The 23,499-nt window shown below is 19.8% G+C and overlaps 1 protein-coding gene across 1 annotated transcript in view; it reads left to right on the top strand.

The window, feature by feature from the left end:
• Positions 1 to 834: 834 nt before the first annotated feature.
• Positions 835 to 23,499, top strand: part of PF3D7_1434500 (dynein-related AAA-type ATPase, putative) — a gene marked incomplete at both ends in the record, with an annotated part of 24,318 nt that continues 1,653 nt past the window's right edge. The window contains one exon of the mRNA XM_001348464.2: positions 835 to 23,499. This exon is cut by the window's right edge and continues 1,653 nt beyond it. Coding sequence (XP_001348500.2) covers positions 835 to 23,499 — 22,665 coding nt within the window.

Genomic DNA, 23,499 nt, shown 5'->3' with positions numbered 1-23,499 from the left:
TATTCTTTTGTTATTTTCTTTTTCCCACATTTATGTTATATATATAATTATAACATTAAATAATTTAATTTGAATACTATATAATTATTTCTTTTTCTTACAATGCTATAAAAAATATTTATATTTTAAAAGTTAATACATTCAAAAAAATATATCATATATAATATTATATTATATTATATATATATAAATATATTTTATTTATATTTCCATCTTGTTTCTTTTTCTTTTTTTTATAATAATAATATAATTATTAATTTTACATATCAAAGGGGGAAAAAAATAAAAAAAGAAACAAAATAATTAATATAAGTGTAAATAAATATAAATATAAATATTATATATATATATATATATATATATAATAATATATTTATATAATTTATTACTATTTTGTTGTTTTTTTTTGTTATTTTATTTTTTTTTTTTTTTACTTCATTTTATATAATCTATGTTTTATGAAATCACATCAATAATTAAATATACAAATTGTTAACCTATTCAGAATAATTAGAATGTATAAATTTTTTTTTTTTTGAATATTATATGATAAATGTATGAAAACCTCTATAATTAAAAAGACTATGAAATATGTTTATTATAAATTTTAAACCTTTTTATATAATATCTATATAAGAATATAAATAAGAAAAAAAATAAAATTTAAAGTTTTATATTTATTTATTTGGTTAATTATATAGAGTATATTACTCTAATGTATGTGCTTTTCTTTCGTACATAAAAAAAAAAAAAAATATATAAAAATATATATATATATATATATATTTATTTATTTATTTATATTTATCCATTTATTTGTTTACCTTTTGAAAAATGAAGAGGACAGATGATAAAATTATATTATTGTGGTGCGGTGAAATCGTAAAAAATATTAAGAACAAGAAAATAACAAAGTACTCATTAAGAAATAAAAAAAATGAAGACATTTCCTTAAAAGAAGAAAATTATAAAGACGCACCATATGTAGTAAAATCCTCATGTGTTGATAACGAAAACATATACTGTCCAAATAATATGTGCCTTATAAATTACATTTATAAGAAATGTCGCTTATTACAAAAATGTTTATTTTATAAAATATATATTTCTCAATTGAAAAATAAAAAACTGAAACAATTAAAAGAATATATATACCTAGCGAAGGATACAAATCAAAAAAAAATGAAAAAAAAAAAAAAAAAAAATGGACAAGATAATAAAGTAGAAGAAGAAGAAGAAGAAGAAAAAAAAAAAATAAAAAAATCTACACACAAGAAAACTAATATATATAAAAAGGCGTACAATATAAATATGATATTTACAAAATTATTAATATTAATATTATTTGATACACAATTATTAAAGATTTCTTTAAAATATTTCAATCATATGATAGTATCCATTATAAACCAATTACTGGAAGAAGCCTTTTTATTATCACAAAATAATTATGATTTTATGAATGAGAGTTATAATAAAAATTGCAAATCAAATAATACAAGTACAATTAATTATAATAAAAATATCTTGTCTTATAAAAGAAAAAAGTTAAGACCCTCTCTTCATCTTTATAACATAATTAAAAAGTGTAATATAAACATCGAAATATATTTTTGTATGATTTGTTGGAATAATATATTATTTTGTAAAGAATCACTTTTTAAAGATACCATTAATTATTTCTTTAAACAAGTATTACCCAAATCATATATGGCATGTAATTATTTTAAAATGGTTATAATAAAGTATCAAAAATATAATAAAGAAAAGAAAAATGAAAATTCGTTAAGATATGACAAGGATATATTATATTACAATTATTGTATTAAAATATTATTAATTTGTTACTATTTAAGTAAAAATAATATTATGGATAATAGGTATATGGATTTGTTAACGCACATGTTACAATTTCAGGACCCTCTATTTGAATCGTTGATATATAAAATATATTTGAACTATTACAAAATAGGGGATACCCCCAAATATGCAAATAATCAAAATAATCAAAATAATCAAAATATTCAATATAATCAAAATATTCAATATAATAAAAATATTCAAAATAATGAATATAGTGAACAAAATAATAACAATATATTTTTCAATTATTTTATTAATAAAACAAATGCTAACGCTAATGCTAATGCTAATGCTAATGCTAATCTAAATATACACCAAAGTGTATTTATAAATTATGAAGATTTAAATAGCTGCTTGGATAGTTATGATAAAATATATGAAATGTATTTAAAAGAAAATATAAAAGATTTTGAACACATATATATAGACAAATTTCCTCGTATAAATATTTTAAAAAATAATAAATTTTATAATTTTTATATACATGTTGAAAATAAGATATTATATCCCACATTTTGCATAAAAAGAGGAAAGAATATTGTAGATAAGTTATCAAAAAGTAAATTTGATTTTATAATAACAGAAAGATTAAAAAGGATATGTGAGTTATTAATTTTAAATATATATAACAAGAAATCTATTGTGTTGATAGGAAATTATGGATGTGGGAAAACAGGTATTATAAATTATATGTATGAAAAAATATATGGAAAGAGAAAAGACAAACAAAATAATATTATAAGTGTATATTTAGATGATGTATCAGATTCTAAATCTATTTTAGGAGTATGGGAAAGTAATGAAAATTATTTTGAATATAAATATGGAATATTATCAAAAGCAATGATGGATGGGAAATGGATAGTTTTTGAAAATATTAATACTATATCAAATAGTATAATAGAAAAATTGGAAGAAGTTAATAGTAAAGGATATATATATATATCCGAAAAGGGTGAATACATATATCCACATAAAGATTTTCGTTTGTTTGCTACTATAACATTGTGTAATAGGGACCATAAAAACAACAACAAAAATAATAATAATAATAATAATAATAATGAAATAAATGACAATATATGTGACAAAATGATAAACTCACAAGATAATAATTTACACAATGTACATATATATGATAATACTATAAATAATACTCATTCCAGCCAAAGGCATAGGGCTCATAACTCTCATTACAACCATTTTGATGTGAATGAAAATGTAAGAAAAAAAGAAGAAATTGAAGAAATTATTCATATGAATTACCGTCCAAAATATTTAGGACCATTATTTAACAAATGGCATAGTATATATATAGGAAATTATAATAAGAATGAAATAAAAGAAATATTATTTAAAAACTTATATGATGTTAATGATAATTATAAAAAGATCCTTTTAAATTGTTATAATATTATAAAAATAACATTGGAAAAATATCATATTTTAAGAAATATGAACCTTCATGATCTAATAAAAATAATTAAGAGAATAAATAAAAAAAAAATATTTGTATATGAAAATGAAAAAACAAAATTAATATTATTTCAAACAATAAAATCTATTTTAATATCTCATATACCTATTGAAGCTTTAAGAAATTATTTCTTATCTATAATAAGTAATATATTTCAATTAAATCATCATGTTATTATAAAATATTTAAAATCCTATTCTGTTGATATATTTATAAAACAGTTTAATGAAACATTAAAAAAGAAATATCAGAAAATATCTATAAATATTGAAAAAATATATAATTATTCTTTTTTATTAACATCTGTTCATAAATCAATTTTATATGATATAATTGAAGCAGTTTATAATAAAGAACCTATATTGTTAATCGGAGATACAGGTGTAGGAAAAACAGCTTTGATCGATTATGTTGCTAAAATATTTCAAAAAAAATTATATGTTTTTGTATTTAGTGAAATGGCAGAGGCTTCTGATTTAATAGGAAATTATTATCCATTCAATATTAGTGTAAAAACGAATGACCTCTTTGAAAATATGAAACGTTTAAATAAACAAATTAGTGATATTTTGTGTAAAAAAGAGATGGAACTATTTTATATTAAATTAAGGATATTATTAAGTGAGAAAAAATTTATTACCTTTTTAAATACGTGTTCTAATTTTGCTAACTCTTTAATACAAAATGTTAAACAAAATGTTCAATCTTTTGATATGAAAATTATTAGGAGGTATAAGAATTTTATGAATACATGTAAGAACATTCGAGATTTTTGGTATGACAATAATACGACAATTAAGGGAAAAAATTATACTTTACCTATTGATTATCAAAAGTTATTTGAAAAGAAAATTTGTGATAAAAACCAAATTAATATTGATGATATTACTTCTTGTAACCATTATGATAATAAATATAAAAGCAGTGACCATAATATAAATACAGAAATTCATTTGGATGTTGTACAAGATGAAGAAGAAAGGAACACAGAGATGAACGAATTAATTTTTAAATTCCATGATGGTATATTAATTGATTGTATAAAAAATGGACATTGGATATTATTAGATGAAATAAATTTAGCACAAACTGAGATATTGCAAAGATTACAAGGTCTTTTAGATAGTTCTAATAAATATTTTGATATTATTGAAAAAGGAAATGAACAAATAAAAGTACATAAAAATTTTCGACTTTTTGCATGTATGAATCCACCAATTATACCTAATATCAGAATGAAGAAAGATAAAAATATTGTAAAAGAAGAATTTTATGATAACAAAGATGTTGTAAATAATGATATATGTTTATACGATAATAATAATAATAATAATAATAATAATAATAAAATACATAAAATACATAAACAGATTGATTTTCAAAACGATATTGATTTATATAATAGTACTATGTCTTCTGGAAAAAAAGAATTAGCACCTATTATTAGAAATAAATTTACAGAAATATTTGTTGATGAAATCTTAGAATATAATGATATTCATATGATTGTAAAAGATCTTTTAAAAAATACTACAAGTGATAATACATTAATAGGAAATATAACAAATTGTTATTTAGAAATCAAAAAAAAAAGTCTAAACAATATCTTCAACACAGAAAATAAACCTATATCATTTTCTACAAGAAATTTAGTACGAGCAATTAAATATGCCATATATGTGAATAAAAGAAAATTTAAATCGGTTCAATTACAAAATGCTGTTAGAAATGGATTTATTTGTAATTTTATGAGTTGTCTAAATAGTAATAATCAAAAACTTATGGAAAATATATTTAAGAAATATTTCAAATATTCATATGAAAAGGATATGGATAATAATAAGAATAAGAATAAGATTAGTCTTGTTCTGAATAATAACGAAAATGATTTGTATAGCCAACATAATATTAATCATAACAACCATATTATTAATAATATTAACAATTTTAATAGTAATTCTATGCATATACAAAAAGATGGTATAATAAATTATGATATACTTGATTATTATTATGAATATAAATATTACAATAAAAAAAAAGGTGAAGAAGAAAATATACAAACTATCGAAAATAATAAAGTGAATCATCATTCAAATATTAATAATAAAACAAATATATGCCTTTCAGATAAGAATTATATGAATATGTTATTTCTACATAAAAATAAAAAAGATATTGAAAAATATGCATGCATAGAAAATAGCTGGATATTATGTGGTAATGAAGAAATTAATTTAAAAAGGATTTTATCCAATTTTATTATTACCAAAAATGTAAAGGATAATATTAAAAAATTAGCTTTATGTTTAACTAGTATAAAAACACCTATATTGTTAGAAGGTAATACATCCGTGGGAAAAACATCACTTGTAAAATTTTTTGCTGATATAACGGGTCATAAATTTATAAGAATTAATAATCATATGAATACAGATATTAATGAATACTTTGGTCAATTTGTTAATGATAAAAAAAGTGGGAATTTAATATTTGAAGAAGGAGTTTTTGTTAAAGCGGTTAAATATGGACACTGGGTAGTATTAGATGAATTAAATTTGGCTCCGTCCGAAGTTTTAGAATCGTTAAACAGAATATTAGATGATAATAAAGAATTATATATACCAGAATTAAAAAGTTATGTTAAAGCACATAAAGATTTTATGTTATTTGCTACTCAAAATCCTGCTAATAATAATAGTTATTTAGGAAGAAAAGAATTATCCAAAGCATTTAGAAGTCGTTTTATTGAATTTCAGATTAATGATTTTGATATTGAAGAATTAGAAATTATATTACATAGAAGATGTACTATATCACCTAATATATCAAAAAAAATGATTAATGTTTATACAGATTTAAAAAATATTAAATCCAATTATAATTATTTTAATGATAATATTATGACATTGCGAGATCTAATTAAGTGGGCAAATAGATATCCAAATAATAATATGGAAGCTTGTTTAAATGGATATTTTATTATTGCTGAAAAGTTGAGAAATAATAAAGACAAAGAATCTGTGAAGAAAATATTGGCTAAATATTTTTTACCTAAGGGTGAAGAATTAAAAATTGATTATGAAAATGATTCTGACGTAAGGATATTAAAAGATGCATATTTTAAAAAGATACAGCAAATGAAAAATCATAAAAAAATTAAAAATAAAACTAAACATAAAGGTGATCATTTTGTGAATATTGATGATAATAATAATATTAGTAGTAGTAACAAATTTGTGATGAATTATAGCGATAACAATTTTTCTGAAAAAAACTCAAATAAAAAAAATCGTTTGGATGATATACAAAGGTATGAATATTTAAAATATATGCACTTTGGGAAAACGACGAGCAGACTTATATGTTTATTATTAAAATGTTTTAAATATAAAGAATCAGCTTTACTAATTGGAGAGACAGGATGTGGGAAAACTACATGTTGTGAATTATTAAGTTTTGTTGAGAATATAAAATTAAATATATTAAATTGTAACGAGAGTACTGATATATATGATATGATAGGTAGTTTAAAATTTGTTAAAAATACAAAAGAGCATTTAGAAAAATTAAAAAAGAATTGTATTGAATTATATAATATTATAAATGAAAATTATGAAATGGATAATTATGCATCAGCTTATTTAAGTGCTATTATATATGAACAAATTTCAGAAATTAAAAAAGAAGACTTTTTAGTATTCACATTATATATACAAAAAAAATATAATATAAATAATGATATACAATCGAAATTATGTAAAATAGAAAGATGTATAAATAATTTAAAATCATTATTTACATGGTATGATGGTATATTAGTATCATCATTAAAAAAAGGTCATATTTTTTTAATGGATGAAATATCGCTAGTTGAATCTTCAGTTATAGAAAGATTAAATTCAGTTCTTGAATATGAGAGGACATTATTATTAACCGAAAAAGGAGGGAAACATGTAAAATACATTAAAGCTCATGATAATTTTTATTTTATTGGTACTATGAATCCTTCCGGAGATTTTGGAAAAAAAGAATTATCACATACTTTAAAAAGTAGGTTTACAGAAATTTATGTAGATTCATTCGCTCCTGATACGGACGATTATTATTTTTTAATAAAAAATCAAATTAAGTTTACAAACAATGAATATATTAAAAGTGTCATAGCTAAGCAGTTGTGTAAATTATTTGATCACATGTGTAAAAAGGAACTTCACCATATAAATAAAGAAAATAATCAAAATAATGAAAGTAATCAAAATAATGAAAGTAATCAAAATAATGAAAGTAATCAAAATAATGAAAGTAATCAAAGTAATCAAAATAATCACAGCATCAATAATAATCATGATAGTAATAATTATGGTGAATATAAATCTGTAAGAACCCATCTTGTGTTATCTATTCGAGATGCAGTTAAATGGATAAGCTTCATGAATACTTATATTAATAATAAAAAAATCACATACAAAAGAAAAAAAAACATGAATATAAAAAGAAATAATAATTGTAACCCTTATAATATATGTGAAAATAATAACACAAAACAAATATTCGCCTTTCCCATAAAAAAACTTAAATTTTATTGCTTACGTAGTTTTTATCATAGTGGATGCTTAATATTAGTTGATAGTAATGAAAGTGTAATAAAAAATAATGATTTATTAAAAAATATATTATTACAACATTTAGAAGAATTGCGCATGTCGATTAAATATAATGTATCAAGATTAATTCAAGAAAAAAAGAAGGATAAAAATATGTTAAGACATATGAAATATTTCGATGAAACACTTGATTTCAAGTTCAAAAAAAGATATTTAAAAATTAACGATTTTTATATAACGTTTATGAAAAAATTGAAATGTGATATAAATACCTTCTCCAAAAATTCAAACTTTGTTTTTGACACTCCTAATATTAAACAGAATCTTTACAAAATTGTTAGGGCCATGCAATTACCTAATGCTATTTTATTAGAAGGTTCCCCAGGTGTTGGGAAGACCTGTATTATTGATATACTAGCCAAAATTACAAACAACAAATTAATACGTATAAATTTATCTGAGTGTACAGATATTTACGATTTCATTGGATCTTACTTTCCTATAAAAGAAAAAAACAAAAAAACACATGAGACATTAAATGGAGATAATAAAAATGATACTTGTGATGATAATCTATATAATAATAATGTTGATAACATTTTTGATAAGAAAAATAAAAGTTTTCAATATGCTTGGGAAGATGGAAAATTAATTGATTGTATGAAGAAAGGATATTGGATTCTTATAGATGAAATAAATTTAGCTAACCAACAAACATTGGAAGGACTGAACTCTATTCTAGATCATAGAAAAGAAATTTTTATACCTGAAAAAAATGAAGTTGTGAAATGTCATAAAAATTTTAGATTATTTTGTTGTCAAAATCCATATAAAGAAGGAGGAGGGAGAAAAGGTTTACCTAAATCATTTTTAAATAGATTTTCAAAAATATATTTTGAAGATTTAGATGATTTTGATTATTTTTGTATAGTTGAAAAATTATATGGTGATATTATATCTATAGATATAATTAAGAAAATTATAAAAATTATATTTACTATAAAAAAAATAAACTTTTTATTAAATCATAGTGAAAGTTGGGTATGGAATTTAAGAGATATTTTAAGAATTTGTAAAGTTCTTAAATATAGCAAGACAAACGATCAGTTCTTCAATATTTGTGATATGATAATTTGTAATAGATTGGTATGTAAACAAGATAAATATATAATAAGAAGTATTATATTAAATATATATAAAGATAATGAAAATTTTATTGAAAATATTTTATCTATTTTATTAAATAGTCAAGCATATCAAAGTGATTTACAAATGAGTACAAAAGAAAAATTAATCCATTTTATTAATTCGAATGTTGATAATTATTCTTGGGAAAATTATATGTGCATGGATATACAAATTGAGAGGAACGAAGAAATTGTTGACATTAAAGGGAAAAAAAACAAAAATGAAAAAATAAAAAAAAATAACATAAATTATACAAAAAATATATATAATATATATAATATATATAATATTATAAATATATATAAGAATTATTCTTCTTATTATTGTAGTGATTTATGTTCATATAATAATTTTCATAATGACACGTCGTCGTTCATTTTGTGCAAAGATGAAAAAATTTATTCCGCATTTTTATCAGCAATACGTTTAAATATGCCCATATTATTAAACGGTAAAAATAACTCAGGAAAATCTTCCTTTATTCGTAATATATCTCAGCTATTTAACAAAAAATTATTTGAATTTTCCTTAACGGATGATATAGACACATTTGATTTATTTGGATCTTATGAACATAATAGTAAAGATAATTTTATTAATAGATTTATGAATAAAATAAAAAAATTAAATAAACTTATTATAAAAAGGTTAATAAAGAAAAACAAGAAAAACAATCTACATAATGTAATAAAAAAATATTTTGGTTTTGAAAATAATAAACCTAAAAATGATTGTAACAATAAATTATATATATATGTAAAACAATATAATAAGGATCCTTTAAAAAATCAAAACAATAAATATTTCATTCTACACATTATGAATAACTTAAATGAGTTATCTGTACAATTTATTGATTGTTTAAAAAATGAACATATGAAAAATATGTTGAAAGAAGTGCAAAAGAAATATTTAGAACTTATACAAAAATGTAAAAAGATTATTATAGGCAAAAATATAATGTTAAAAAAAAAGATGAACAATATTATATCGAATATATTATATTTATCCAAATTAATAAGTACTAATCAAATAAATGAAAATGTTTATATTTTTAAGGAAAGTAATTTTATTAAAGCAATAAAAAAAGGTTATTGGATTATGATAAAACATTTACATTATTCAACCCCTTCCTTATTAGATAGATTGAATAGTCTGTTTGAAGAAAATGGATATATATTACTACATGAATTTGGTAAGAAAAAAAAAATTCGTCCTCACAAAAATTTCCAAATATTTTTAACCTTGAGTTCTCAAGAGCATTACAAAATTAGTAAGGCACTACGAAACAGATGTTTTGAAATTTTTTTTGATAATAATAATGTTGAATATGTTGTTGGTAGGGATATACACACAAGTCAAAATCATAAGGAAAACATTTCACAGTCCACCACCACAAAAAATAATGATATGAATAGTAGTAATAATTACAATCCATTTTTTGATACGCTTGATAATATTTATCACCCGATTCATGCTGGGGACAATACATGTAATAGGGTAGATGTTCATGGTACTAATATAAAGAAATATGAATCACCTTTCTGTGTTTATCCTTTTATAAATATTAAAAATAAAGAAAATATACATATAAATGATTGTAACATCCAAGGTGAGTGGTCAGACAACAGATTTTACGATTTAATAAACGTTGGTTTTAAAAAAGATAATTTATCCAATTTACAAAATAAGGGACTAGGTAATTTTTCATTGTGTAATAATATATTTAATATTATTAAAGAGGACAATATATTTTTTTACATTGTAAATAATTTTTTGAAGAATGTTGAAAAAACTATCGAAAAAGAAAAAAAAAAAAATGATATACATATGAAGAACATTAATAAATTTGTGAAGTTCTTTTTTTATGATGACGATAAAATAAGAAAGAATAAACAAAGTAGTAATATAAAAATTAATAATATTAAAATTTTGGATTATATAAATTATTGTTATAATTCCTTTTGTAAACAATATAGTATTACATATAATAATGTAGATATAATATATTTTTCAATTATCATATCGGTTTTTATATATATAATAGTAGAATATATGTTTGATGAAAATATTCAAAACAAAAGAAAAAATAAAATAAACACCAAATTAAACATAAAGAAGATAAATAAAAATAATACGAGAAATGAAAATATGAATGAAGGAAATGATATATATGAAAAGAAAAGAACAAATATACATATAAATTCTTTTTATGATAATTATAATGAAGAAAGAAAAAATGGTTTATATATGAATTTAAATAAATTATTAAGTAACAAATTTGACAATACATTATATTGTATAGATAATTATATAAACATAATTTGTATACATTTCTTAAGAGCTGAAAATAGGAAAAAACATATAAAAAAAAATTATAATTTAAAAAAATATGTAAATCTCTTCTCACAATATTTTATATATTTTTATTGTCAATTATTTTCAAACCTAAGTCAAGATGTGCAAATATTCTTCTATCCATTTTTTTATTTCTTAAATAATATGATAATTATAACAATATATAAAATGAAGCATAAACTGAGCCGGTGTTATATAAAAGAAGAAACAAATAAAAATAAAAAAATAAAAAAAATAAAAAAAATAAAAAAAATAAAAAAAATAAAAAAAATAGAAAACATAAAAAATAATAATAATATGTTATTAAACAGTTTAATAGAAAAATATATAAATAGTAGTAGTAGTAATAAAAATAATGTGTGTGTTCATAAATTATCACCCAATATTTTAAATTGTTTATATTTACACATTTTTATTATGTACATATATTATTATAATAAACTTTATACAAAGGATACACCATTCTTTATGAGGAATACCATTATTGAAGATGAAAATATTATATATTTAGATAAACACAAATGTATAGATTCCAAAATACATGTTGATAATAATATATTAAAAGAAATTTCGTTAATCAATACTTTTTATTACTTAAAATTAAACAAATTTTTTTGTTTTTTAATATGTGATTTTATGGAAAGGTTTTCGTTATATGACATTTTTTATAGATATCAATATTTATTAACCATGAAGAATAAAATATATTTGAGAAGGACCAAACAAAAGGAAGGAAAAGAAAATTGTTCGTTAGAATATAACAATTATTTATATAATATAGAAATGGAAAAATATCTAGATTTCATTACAAACAAAATAATATGTAAAAAGTTGGAATATTTTTATATAATAAGTAAATTTATATATAATAATATAATAAAAAATATATTAAATGAGAAAAATAAAATAACAAATAATACATTATATTATGAACATTCTTTATATTTTAAGAGTCCATTAATTGAAATGAAAAAATATATTACAAAAAAGGAAAGTACAAATTTATTTTTTTATTACTTTTTCGACTTTGTATTATCATTCTTCAAATTTAATTTTAGTTACCTTTATTATAAGAAAAGAGAACATTACTATAAACAAAATAAAAATAATACACATAATTACAATAATAATAATAATAATAATAATAATGGTGTTGTGGAAAATCACTTTTATATTTTTCAAGCTAACAAAGAAACAAAAAGAGAGGAAGAGCGTGTCATTTTTCATTGTTTAAATAAATTTGTAAATATTTTAGAAGGTTTCATATTTGAAGGTATACAAAAAGATGATATTAAAAAGAGGAATATAAATAATTCGGAAAATAATGAGATTCTTATGCAAACCTTTTTCTCGTATTATGTTTTTCTTTACATATATACATTCGAAACGATTTGTAATTTTAATTATGATACCATTTATTATAAAATAATATATATATATGATAGTATTAAATACATATTAAAAGCAAATAAATGTTTTGAAAAAAAAGAAAATAAAAAAATAAAAATATTAATAAAATGTATACAAAAAGCAAAATGGATAATCGAAAATAATTATAGAGTGTCAAATAAAAAATCAATTAACAACATAAGAAATGTAGAATATGATATAGAAAAAAAAGAAAAAGAAAGAAATTATTATATGGATACATTATTTAATAAAGAAAATATGATATTAAATATATTTCAAAAAAAAAAAAACTTGGATGGAAAAATGTATAATATATATAATAAATATAATATATATAATGTATATAATAATATAAACCAAATACATTTTGATAATAAGTGGATACAAAATATATTTCAAGTTATAAATAATATATATATAAGTTATTTTATATATATACGAAATGAATATAATTATAGACATATTTTATTAAATAATTATACAAATAATTTACAACATAATTATTGTGATACATTGACAAATATGAAAAAAACATTGTATGAAAATAATATAATTACGAATGATAATATTGAAATATTTCTTATACAACTCAAATCTTTTACATATACATTAAATTTTTTACATATGCAAAAAGATTTAAAAAAAAAAAAAAATTATATAGAAAATATTATAACATCATATTTTATAAAGAATAATAAATATATAGAAAACATTCTGCAGATAAAGTTATTACAAAATAAAGAAATATATCTTAACAATAAAAATAATATGTATAGAAATTATAATTTTGAATATGAACAATTGTTATATCCCTCTAATAATAATAATAATAATAATAATAATAATGATAATCATAATAATGATAATACTTTTGATATATGTGATTATAAAAATAATGTATTATTATTAAATTATGAATATATTTTATATAATATAAATTTAAAATACATATATAATGCTTATGTATACTTAAGTAGTATCTATATATATTTACAATATGTAAATATTGAGAAAAAGATAGGTATGGAAAATATAGAAAAATATTCAAATACATTAATAAATCGTTCTTATGAAAAGAATGCTTTAAACAGATTTTTTTTTTATTCTTATTTAAATAATATTAAAAATAATAATAATTTGAGTAGTGTATCTAGTACATATGAACAGATTAGATGTATTATAAGAAATACATATGAATATCTAAACAATATAGATAATACCATATTTATATTTGAGCCTAAAATTGATTTATTAAGTTTGTTGAAAGAACGTTATGATATGCTAGAATATGTTTATACAAATATATATAAAAATGAAGAAGATACTCAAGAAGTATATTTACTAAATACTCTCTTTGGAATCATTGAAGAATTATTATATTTGATTTATTGTATATTGATAAATATATATATGATAAGAGATCAACATTATGAATATTATTTTAAAGATAACAACAATAATAATAATATTAACAATAATAATAATAATATTAACAATAATAATAATAATATTAACAATAATAATAATAATATTAACAATAATAATAATAATTATTATTATTTTAATGAACATGTTGGGGAGACATCAATGTACAATAATTATTTGACAAAACCAAAAGAAAACTATTGTACAAAATTAAATAATAAGAATATTGTTATACATAAACAATGTGATGAAATTCCAAATATTGTTACATATGAAGAATATGGTATTTTTAAAAATATTTATAGAAATAAAAATATTAATGATATACATATAAGTATGGATGATAATTATTCTTATATCAACACATCTATATATAATAAGACGACCATATTAGATTCATTCATAAATATGTATAAACAAATTAATGAAAAATCAAAAAATAAAAAAGGTGCAATTATTACTTTACAACATTTAAATGCTACTCATTTAATTTTTCAAAATATGAAACAAAATTATTTTCATTATTTAATAAAATATCCATATATAAATTATAATTATTCTATATTAAAAGAAAAGGAAAACAAAAAGGAAAAGGAAATGGAACAAATGAAGTATACATATGATAGTGCTTTTACAAAATGTTCTAATGAAAATATTTTGTGTCATTATTTTGCTTATCATGTGTTTATTATTTTTTGTAATATCATGCAAAATGATATTGCGTATGAATTTGTTCTTTACAAAAATGGAATAGAAAAAGCAGCAAGGGATTTTAACATTACAAATGTAAATCAAAATCAACATCAAAATCAACATCAAAATCAACATCAAAATGAAAATCAAAATATTATTTGTTGTAGTAATATCTCTTATTTTTGTATATTTCTTAAATTCTTTCAAATATATCAAGTTATAATGTTTAAGAAAGACGCCTCAACAGATTTACTCTCCTTTTTATTGTGTTTATATAAATATTTTCATAATTTACAAAAACAAAATAAACAACATAGATATGGTCAAAATGATGGGCTTCAATATATTCTGGTTTTTATTTTTTTGTTATATAAAATTATACGTATGAATATAGAAAAAAATAATACTAACATTATTATGAATAATGAGAAGAAGAAGAAGAAGAAGAAAAAAAAAAAAAAAAAGATGAAGAATTATTATTATAATTATTATTATTGTAATAATTATAATTGTTATATTAATTTCGAATATGACAAAACCTCATCCGAAGAAGATACTACAAATATTAGTCATGTAAAAAACATGTTGAATGATGAACCTAATTATTGGCATGATATAACAAATGATCTTTTTGTAGAAAATAAAATTTTAAACAATCTTATTAATTTTTTTAAAGATGATGAATATTTTATTTATTATTTAGGTTCCCTATACATCTCGCATTACTTTTTAAATATTGTTTGTACACAAATAAAAAAACAAGTAAAAGATATCTTTAAAAAGAAAGGAATGAAGAAATATTTTAAAGAGGTACTAAATTCAATAGATGAAGAAATTTATATGAATGCTCAACTTAATAATTTATATATAGACAAAATAAATTTGTCAGAATCAAATTCTTTGAATTATAATACTTATAAATTGAATAAGAAGAGATATATAAAAAATAAAATTAATAATTTAGAAAGAGATATACCATTATTTCCGAACATATTGAAAAATATATCGAAAAGTAAAAAAAAGAAATTATTTAAAATATTAAATATAAATATTGACAACAAAAATGATCATAATATTAATAGTAATTATGTTGATAATTATAGTAATAATTTCCACTGTATTATTATTGATTATATAAAAAATTATATATATAAAAATAATACTGTAAATGTCGAATCTTTATATATTAATTTAAAAAAAGATTTTAAAAACTTTATGAAAAATATTTTATCTTATCATAATTTAAATTCTATAATGTTAAGTATAACAAATAATAATACGAATGTAGATACTTATAATTTATCACCACAGTATATTCATTTTTCTATTGTAAATTCTTGTGTTAGTTTTATACATCACATAAAAGAAAAGTATGGACTTATATTGAAATTTACGCATGGTATTATCTACTCGTTAAGCGCATTTATTCATAGTATTCACAATATAAACTTTTCAATATACCAAATCAGAAATAAGGAAAAAAATGGAATCTTTAATATGTGCACAATAAATAGAGAAAATGATTTATGTGATGAAATATGTAAATATATAAAATTCCCATTGAATTTTAATAAAATAATAAATCATAAAAGGGACGGTTTTTATAATAACAACAATAATAATAGTGATTGTGATGGTAATAATTATAATAATAATATGGTGACGGTACATAAGAAGAAGAAGTTGAATGCCTTAAGTGAATTAACTTATTGCGAATTTGTTATAAGGGTTTTAAAAAATCCCAAAAGTATTATAAAAGAATATGATATTAATAATTTATTAAATTGTCTTAAATATTTTTGTAAGAATATTATTCTTTTTAATGAAGTCGATGACACAAATGATATGAATGAATTTTTTAAAATCGAACAGTTTAAAAATAAGCACCTTAAGAATAAATTAGATTATATGGAAGATAAAGAAAATGAAAATTTGAATAAAAATATTGAGAAAGAATTAGATAATATATTTTATTCACAAATATATTTATATAAAAATCAAGAGGTAGCTATATCGAATATATCATCAACTATTATTAATGAAAAATATTCGATTGAAAGAGAAGATGATGATCATTATAATTATGATGAAGAAAGAATATATAAAAATTGTAAGAAACAAAATAATGATTCTAATATAGATGATTGTGAAAGATTACAAAATGAGGATAATAATGTTGAAGATATGAACACAAAGGAACATATAGAAAATGAATGTAATACAAATGAAGAGGTCTTAAAAAATAAGGATATAGATAATTCATCTGTAATAAAAGAAAGTAAAGAAAAAATAAATGAAGTATTATTTAATAAAATTATTTACAAACTTGTAAAACTTTTTAAAAGAAAATTGAAGGAAAAAATAGAAGATAAAAATAATAATATAAAAAATTATAATACTTGTAGTGAATATATAAAACAAAAAACATATATTAATAGAATACAGAAAAATATTAATCATTTATTTGAAATGCTTATTTTTAATATAAACAATAAAGAAAAAATGAATAGTTTCATATCAAATAATAAAAATGAAAATTTCGATTTAAATATCTGGTTAAACAAAGCAAATGAAGAAAATAAATTTTTAATCTTTACATTAAATATATTAAACTATTTTAATGATTTTACAAATTATAACGATGAAGAATTTGAAAACTATAAAAAAGACATATCTGAATTTTTATTAAAAAATAAAAAAAGAAACCATGCTTATATAAATAAATATATGAATTTATTAGAATATAACAACAATATAGAGAAGTATATTTTTAGTGCTCTCAAACATTTATGTACATTCCTTAATAATAAAAAAAATGATCTTTTATATATATATAATAATAGTAATAATTATAAAATACTTAATATTATAAATTCAATTAATCATATTTTAAATATTCCTCTAAGAAATGTGAAAAATCAAATTGAAAAGATTATTTCAAAATTAGAAAATATCATAACTTTAATTAATGCATTGAAGAAAGATAATTTTTTAAACTTTGATGAAGATACAATGAATAAATTTAAAGATATAATGAAAAATAATATTTTGGAAAACTTTTTAGTATATACTATATATTTTAGGTTGTATAAATTTAAAGAAATAAAAAACATTAGAAAGAAGTTATATCACAAAATTGTAAAGAATAAGACATTAAATTTGTTTGCTTATTTGTTTTATTTATGTTATGAAGATGATAAGGATGAAAAGGTGAGCATGGAGGTGTATAGTAAAGATATGGATGATAATAAGTTGGTGAGTCATCATATGACGAATAATACTGATGGGTGTATTAAGCAGGGTGGTGATAATAAAGGTGATGATGATGATGATGGTGATAATAATGGTGATAATAATGATGATGATGATGATAATGATGATGATAATAATGATGATGATGACAATAATAATAATAATAATGATGATATAATTTTCCAGATGAACAATTTTTTAATCGATTTTTCCAAATATCATCTTACTAACCATAAAGAAGAGAAAAATAAAAATGTTCCTTTGAGTGACTTGTTTAAATTAAAAATTATAAAAACATTCGAATGTTTAATTATATTTTTAAGAGATTCCATGATAGGAGAATTCCCTGTACGTTTAAATCTGATATATTTCATAGCTATTATTTTTAAAAATTCATCAAATATGAATGAGCGTATTATGAGTAATGTGTTTTTTTATGTTTATAATTATATGTATATTTATTTACCATTAATACGAAAAAAAATCCGGATGTCAAAAAATTATTTTGATTTACAATTAAAAAAATCACTACAAAAAATTAATTTCGATCTTATAGATATAGATTCTTACAAATCATCAATTATTAAATTTAAAAATAAAATTGTTTATTTTACAAAATTATTCTTTCAACAAATAAATATTTCTGTCGACAAATTTTTACTTGAAAACAGACGTTCCTTATTTAATTCAGAAATGCAAAAAGAAGAAAAAAAAAATATTACTTTGGAGAGAAATATTAATGTATGTTATAAAAATGGAGTTCATAATGACCCGCAATATGTATTCGATGAAAAGAATAAAAAGAAATTATTAAATATGGAAAATTCTGTGGAAAAGGGGAATTCCAATGATATAATGAGTGATGATAATATTGATCATGACGACAACAATATTGATCATGACGACAACAATATTGATCATGACGACGATAATATTAATCATGACGACGATAATATTAATCATGACGACGACAATATTGATCATGATGACAACAATATTGATCATGATGAAGATAAAAGCTATTTATTAAGTGACGTATCGAGTGAAATGTCTGATCAGAATATAAATGTAAAAATCCCTATCGATGGAAAAGAGAATTATATTAAAAACAATTTATGTGAATTACAAAAGTGTTTTATAAATTTAGAAAATAAGATAGAAAGGAATATAAGTATAATAACAAAAATGAAAAAAGATAGTAGTAATATAATTAATTTAACGATGAGAAAAAATTTACATAATTTTATAAAGAATATAGATAATTATTATAGTTTTGAAGATATGTCAAATAATTATAGTAAAGAAATACAAAATATTTTAAATGTACAATGTGTAAATGCAAATACAAATCAAAAAAAAAGATGGATATATATACTTAAGCATTTCTTAACCAAAAAATTAAATATCCCTATATTAAATGATTTAAGTAATATCACATTTTTTTCAAATGTATTTAAAGATTGTGTATATTTTGAAAATGTAAATAACAAGGGTGATGTTATACAAGAATATAATAATTGTAAAGAAATTTTGGATGAATTGAAAAGTGCATTATTATATATGTCACAAAAAAAATCAGAACATGTAAGAAGAAAAAATAAAGAAGAAAAATATATGGATATGAAAAGGGAACCCATTATAAATAATAATAACAACAATAATGAGAACAATAATGAGAACATTAATGAGAACATTAATGAGAACAATAATAATTATTGTTATAATAATAATTATCGTTATAATAACAATTTTGTGGATATAACATCAACGCATAGAATACTAGAAATTAACGAAGAGTTGTCATATTTAGAAGATAATTTAAAAAAATATATAAAAGATAAAAGAATATATAATATTGATTTTATTAATGAAATGAATTATATCCTGAAGGAGAATGAGAAGAAAAATTATAAAATTTTATATTTAACAATATTTATAAAATCTATTAATATACATAGAGATATGCAAAATGAAGATATCCTATACTATCTTTTTAATTCTATTAATATGGAATATTTTAAATTAGGAAAAGAAATGTATATATTATATGAACATTTTAAATTATATTATTTTTTAATAGGACAAAATGTATTATTATATAAAAAGAAAAGAAATGAAAATGACATAAGATTTATACAAATAAAATTTTCAACATTCGAAAAGTTCTTATATCAATGTAATATTATGAAGACATGTTTATTACAATTTTTAAGTATTTTTTATGAAGAATTATCAAAAGTAAATATATTTAAAAAAATATTATTCTCCATATATGAAATTATATATATTATATATAATTCTAATGAATTTTTAATCTTTAAATATTTTAAAAATATACAAAATGTAAATTGTCTACAAGAATTTAACAAAACAATATCATCAAATATGAAACTTAATGTAAATAATTATTTATTAGAATATATATATAAATGTATACAATATATATTAGACAATATAAATATAATATACAATTTAAAGGTACCTGTATATGTAAAGGATCAATTATATTATCGCATACAAACTTTTGTTTTATCCTTTGACAAAATCAAGAAGAATTCTATATATATGAAAGATATACTTGAAAAAAAAGTAAACAAAAAAATAATAAATAATAACAGAAACAATAATAATAATAATAATAACAAAAACAATAATTATAACAATAATTATAATAATAATAATTTATCTAGTAAGAAAGAAAACATTTTTGATGAAAATATAAAAAATATGAATAAACATATTTACAAATTTATTCAACATATAATAAATGCAAAATCCATAATATGTAAAAAAGAATATCCAGATCTTCAAGAAAATAAAAATATTTGTGATATTTATTGTATGAAAAATATCGTACATTTTTATTTAAATACCAATGATATAATTACCCTATTATATAATAAAAATACAACTAGTCATTTTTGTAATGATCATAATTTGCAAAGGAACAAATATGTGGATATATTTTTTTACTTAAGTAAAAATTTATTTTATTTTGTTAAATATGTATTCCTTTATTTTGCAGATATTTATATTGGTTTCTCAAATATATCATTATATTTCTTAAAGGTATTAAAAATATTATATACGAAAGGACTGTGCAGAGATGTGGACCATAAAAACGATCAAGAAGAAAATATGGAAGGTGATAATAAGAACGAGCAAAAAAAAAAGGATGAAGATTTTCATAAAGTAGATTTTCTTAAGGGTATAGGATTAGGAGAAGGGAAAGGTATAAAAAATATTGTAGATGAAGTAGATAATGAAGATATTGATAATATTTATGATGAGAATGAACAAAAGGTTAGTAGTGATGAGGAGCAAGATTTTAACGAAGAAGCTATTGAAGCATCGTATAATTTTGAAAAATTCTGTGAAAAAGAATTTAAAGATATCAATAATTTTGATAATGAGAAAAAATTAGAAAATGAAAAGGATAATATAAATATGGATCCAGAAAAGAAAAATGAAAATGATCATAAAAAAGATGATAAATATGATCATAAGGATGAAAATATGAAAAATGATCCTACTGCTCAGAATAATCAAAATGAAGAAAATGATCTTACAAATATAGATGATGTATTTGAAAGAAATAAAAGTAACGATTTTAATATTAGTCATGATAATATTACAAAGGATCTTAATCAAAATAATAAGGACGATGTGAATCAAAATAATGAGGACGATGTGAATCAAAATAATGAGAACGATGTGAATCAAAATAATGAGGACGATGTGAATCAAAATAATGAGAAAGATGTGAATCAAAATAATAAGGAAGATGTTAATCAAAATAATAAGGACGATGTGAATCAAAATAATGAGAACGATGTGAATCAAAATAATGAGAACGATGTGAATCAAAATAATGAGAACGATGTTAATAAAAATAATGAGAACGATGTGAATCAAAATAATAATAGTAATATAGTAAATGAAGACATGAAAATTAATAAAGATGATGAATATAATATGAATGATATGGAACCTTTGGAAGAAAATAATAACGAAGATGTGTTAAATTATGATGATGAAAATAATAAAAATAGAATGAATTTGGATAATTTAACAAGCCAATTGGATAATGATAAATTCGACGAAACATATGATAATTTGAGTAATATAAATGATGACGATAGTTATAATTTTGATTCAAATTTTGAAATTGAGTCTAGTGATTTTTCCAAAGATTTTAGTGATAAATCTTACTCTGATAATGATGGAGAAAAAGAAGATAAAGATGATGCTGGCCAAGATAATCAAAAATGGGAAGATGATATTAAAAATGAAAATAAAGATAAACACGACAAAAATGAAAAAAACGACAAAAATGAAAAAAACGACAAAAATGAAAAAAACGACAAAAATGAAAAAAACGACAAAAATGAAAAAAACGACAAAAATGATGATGATGTGCAACTTGATGATAATAATATGTTAAAGGAAAATTATAAACAGGAAATATCGGAAGGAAGCATAAATTATGAAGATGAGCTATTTGAAGAAGAGGAGAAAGACAATGTTGAAAATAATGAAGATCGAGAGAATAAATATGAAAGGGAAGAACAATTGAATGAAGATAAAAAAGAGGAGGACCATTTGGAAATTGTTGATGAGAAGGGTGAGGGATGTGTAGATAACAACGATGGTAATAATAATGATGGTGATAATAATGATGGTGATAATAATGATGGTAATAGTAATGATGATAATAATAATGATGATAATAATAATATTGATAACAATGATGGTAATAGTAATGATGATAATAATAATGATGATAATAATAATATTGATAACAATGATGATAATAATAATATTGATAACAATGATGATAATAATGATGATAATAATAATGAAAAAGGAAAATCATCAAATTGTAACGATGAAACCATGGATGAACAAGCCAATCAATATGATAATAAGCTAGCTAACCAAAAAGATGATAAAAATGTAGAAGAGAAAAATAATGCTGAAAACAGAATAACAGATAATATATATGATAATGAGGATTTAAATAATGACCCTATGAAAAAATCTAAACAAAATAACATAAATATTAATACACAAAAGGACAAAGGAAATGGAAAAGATAATATGGAAGGTGAACAAAATGTAAATGGAGGTGATAATAATGAGAATATACAAGATGATCAGTTGAGTAGAAATGATTTTTCATATATGATTAATAAATGTAATATGTATATGGAAAAGATAAATGAC

This window comes from Plasmodium falciparum (assembly GCF_000002765.6).
Source record: "Plasmodium falciparum 3D7 genome assembly, chromosome: 14".
Taxonomy (NCBI): Eukaryota; Apicomplexa; class Aconoidasida; order Haemosporida; family Plasmodiidae; genus Plasmodium; species Plasmodium falciparum.
This window is presented reverse-complemented; position numbering and strand designations above follow the sequence as displayed.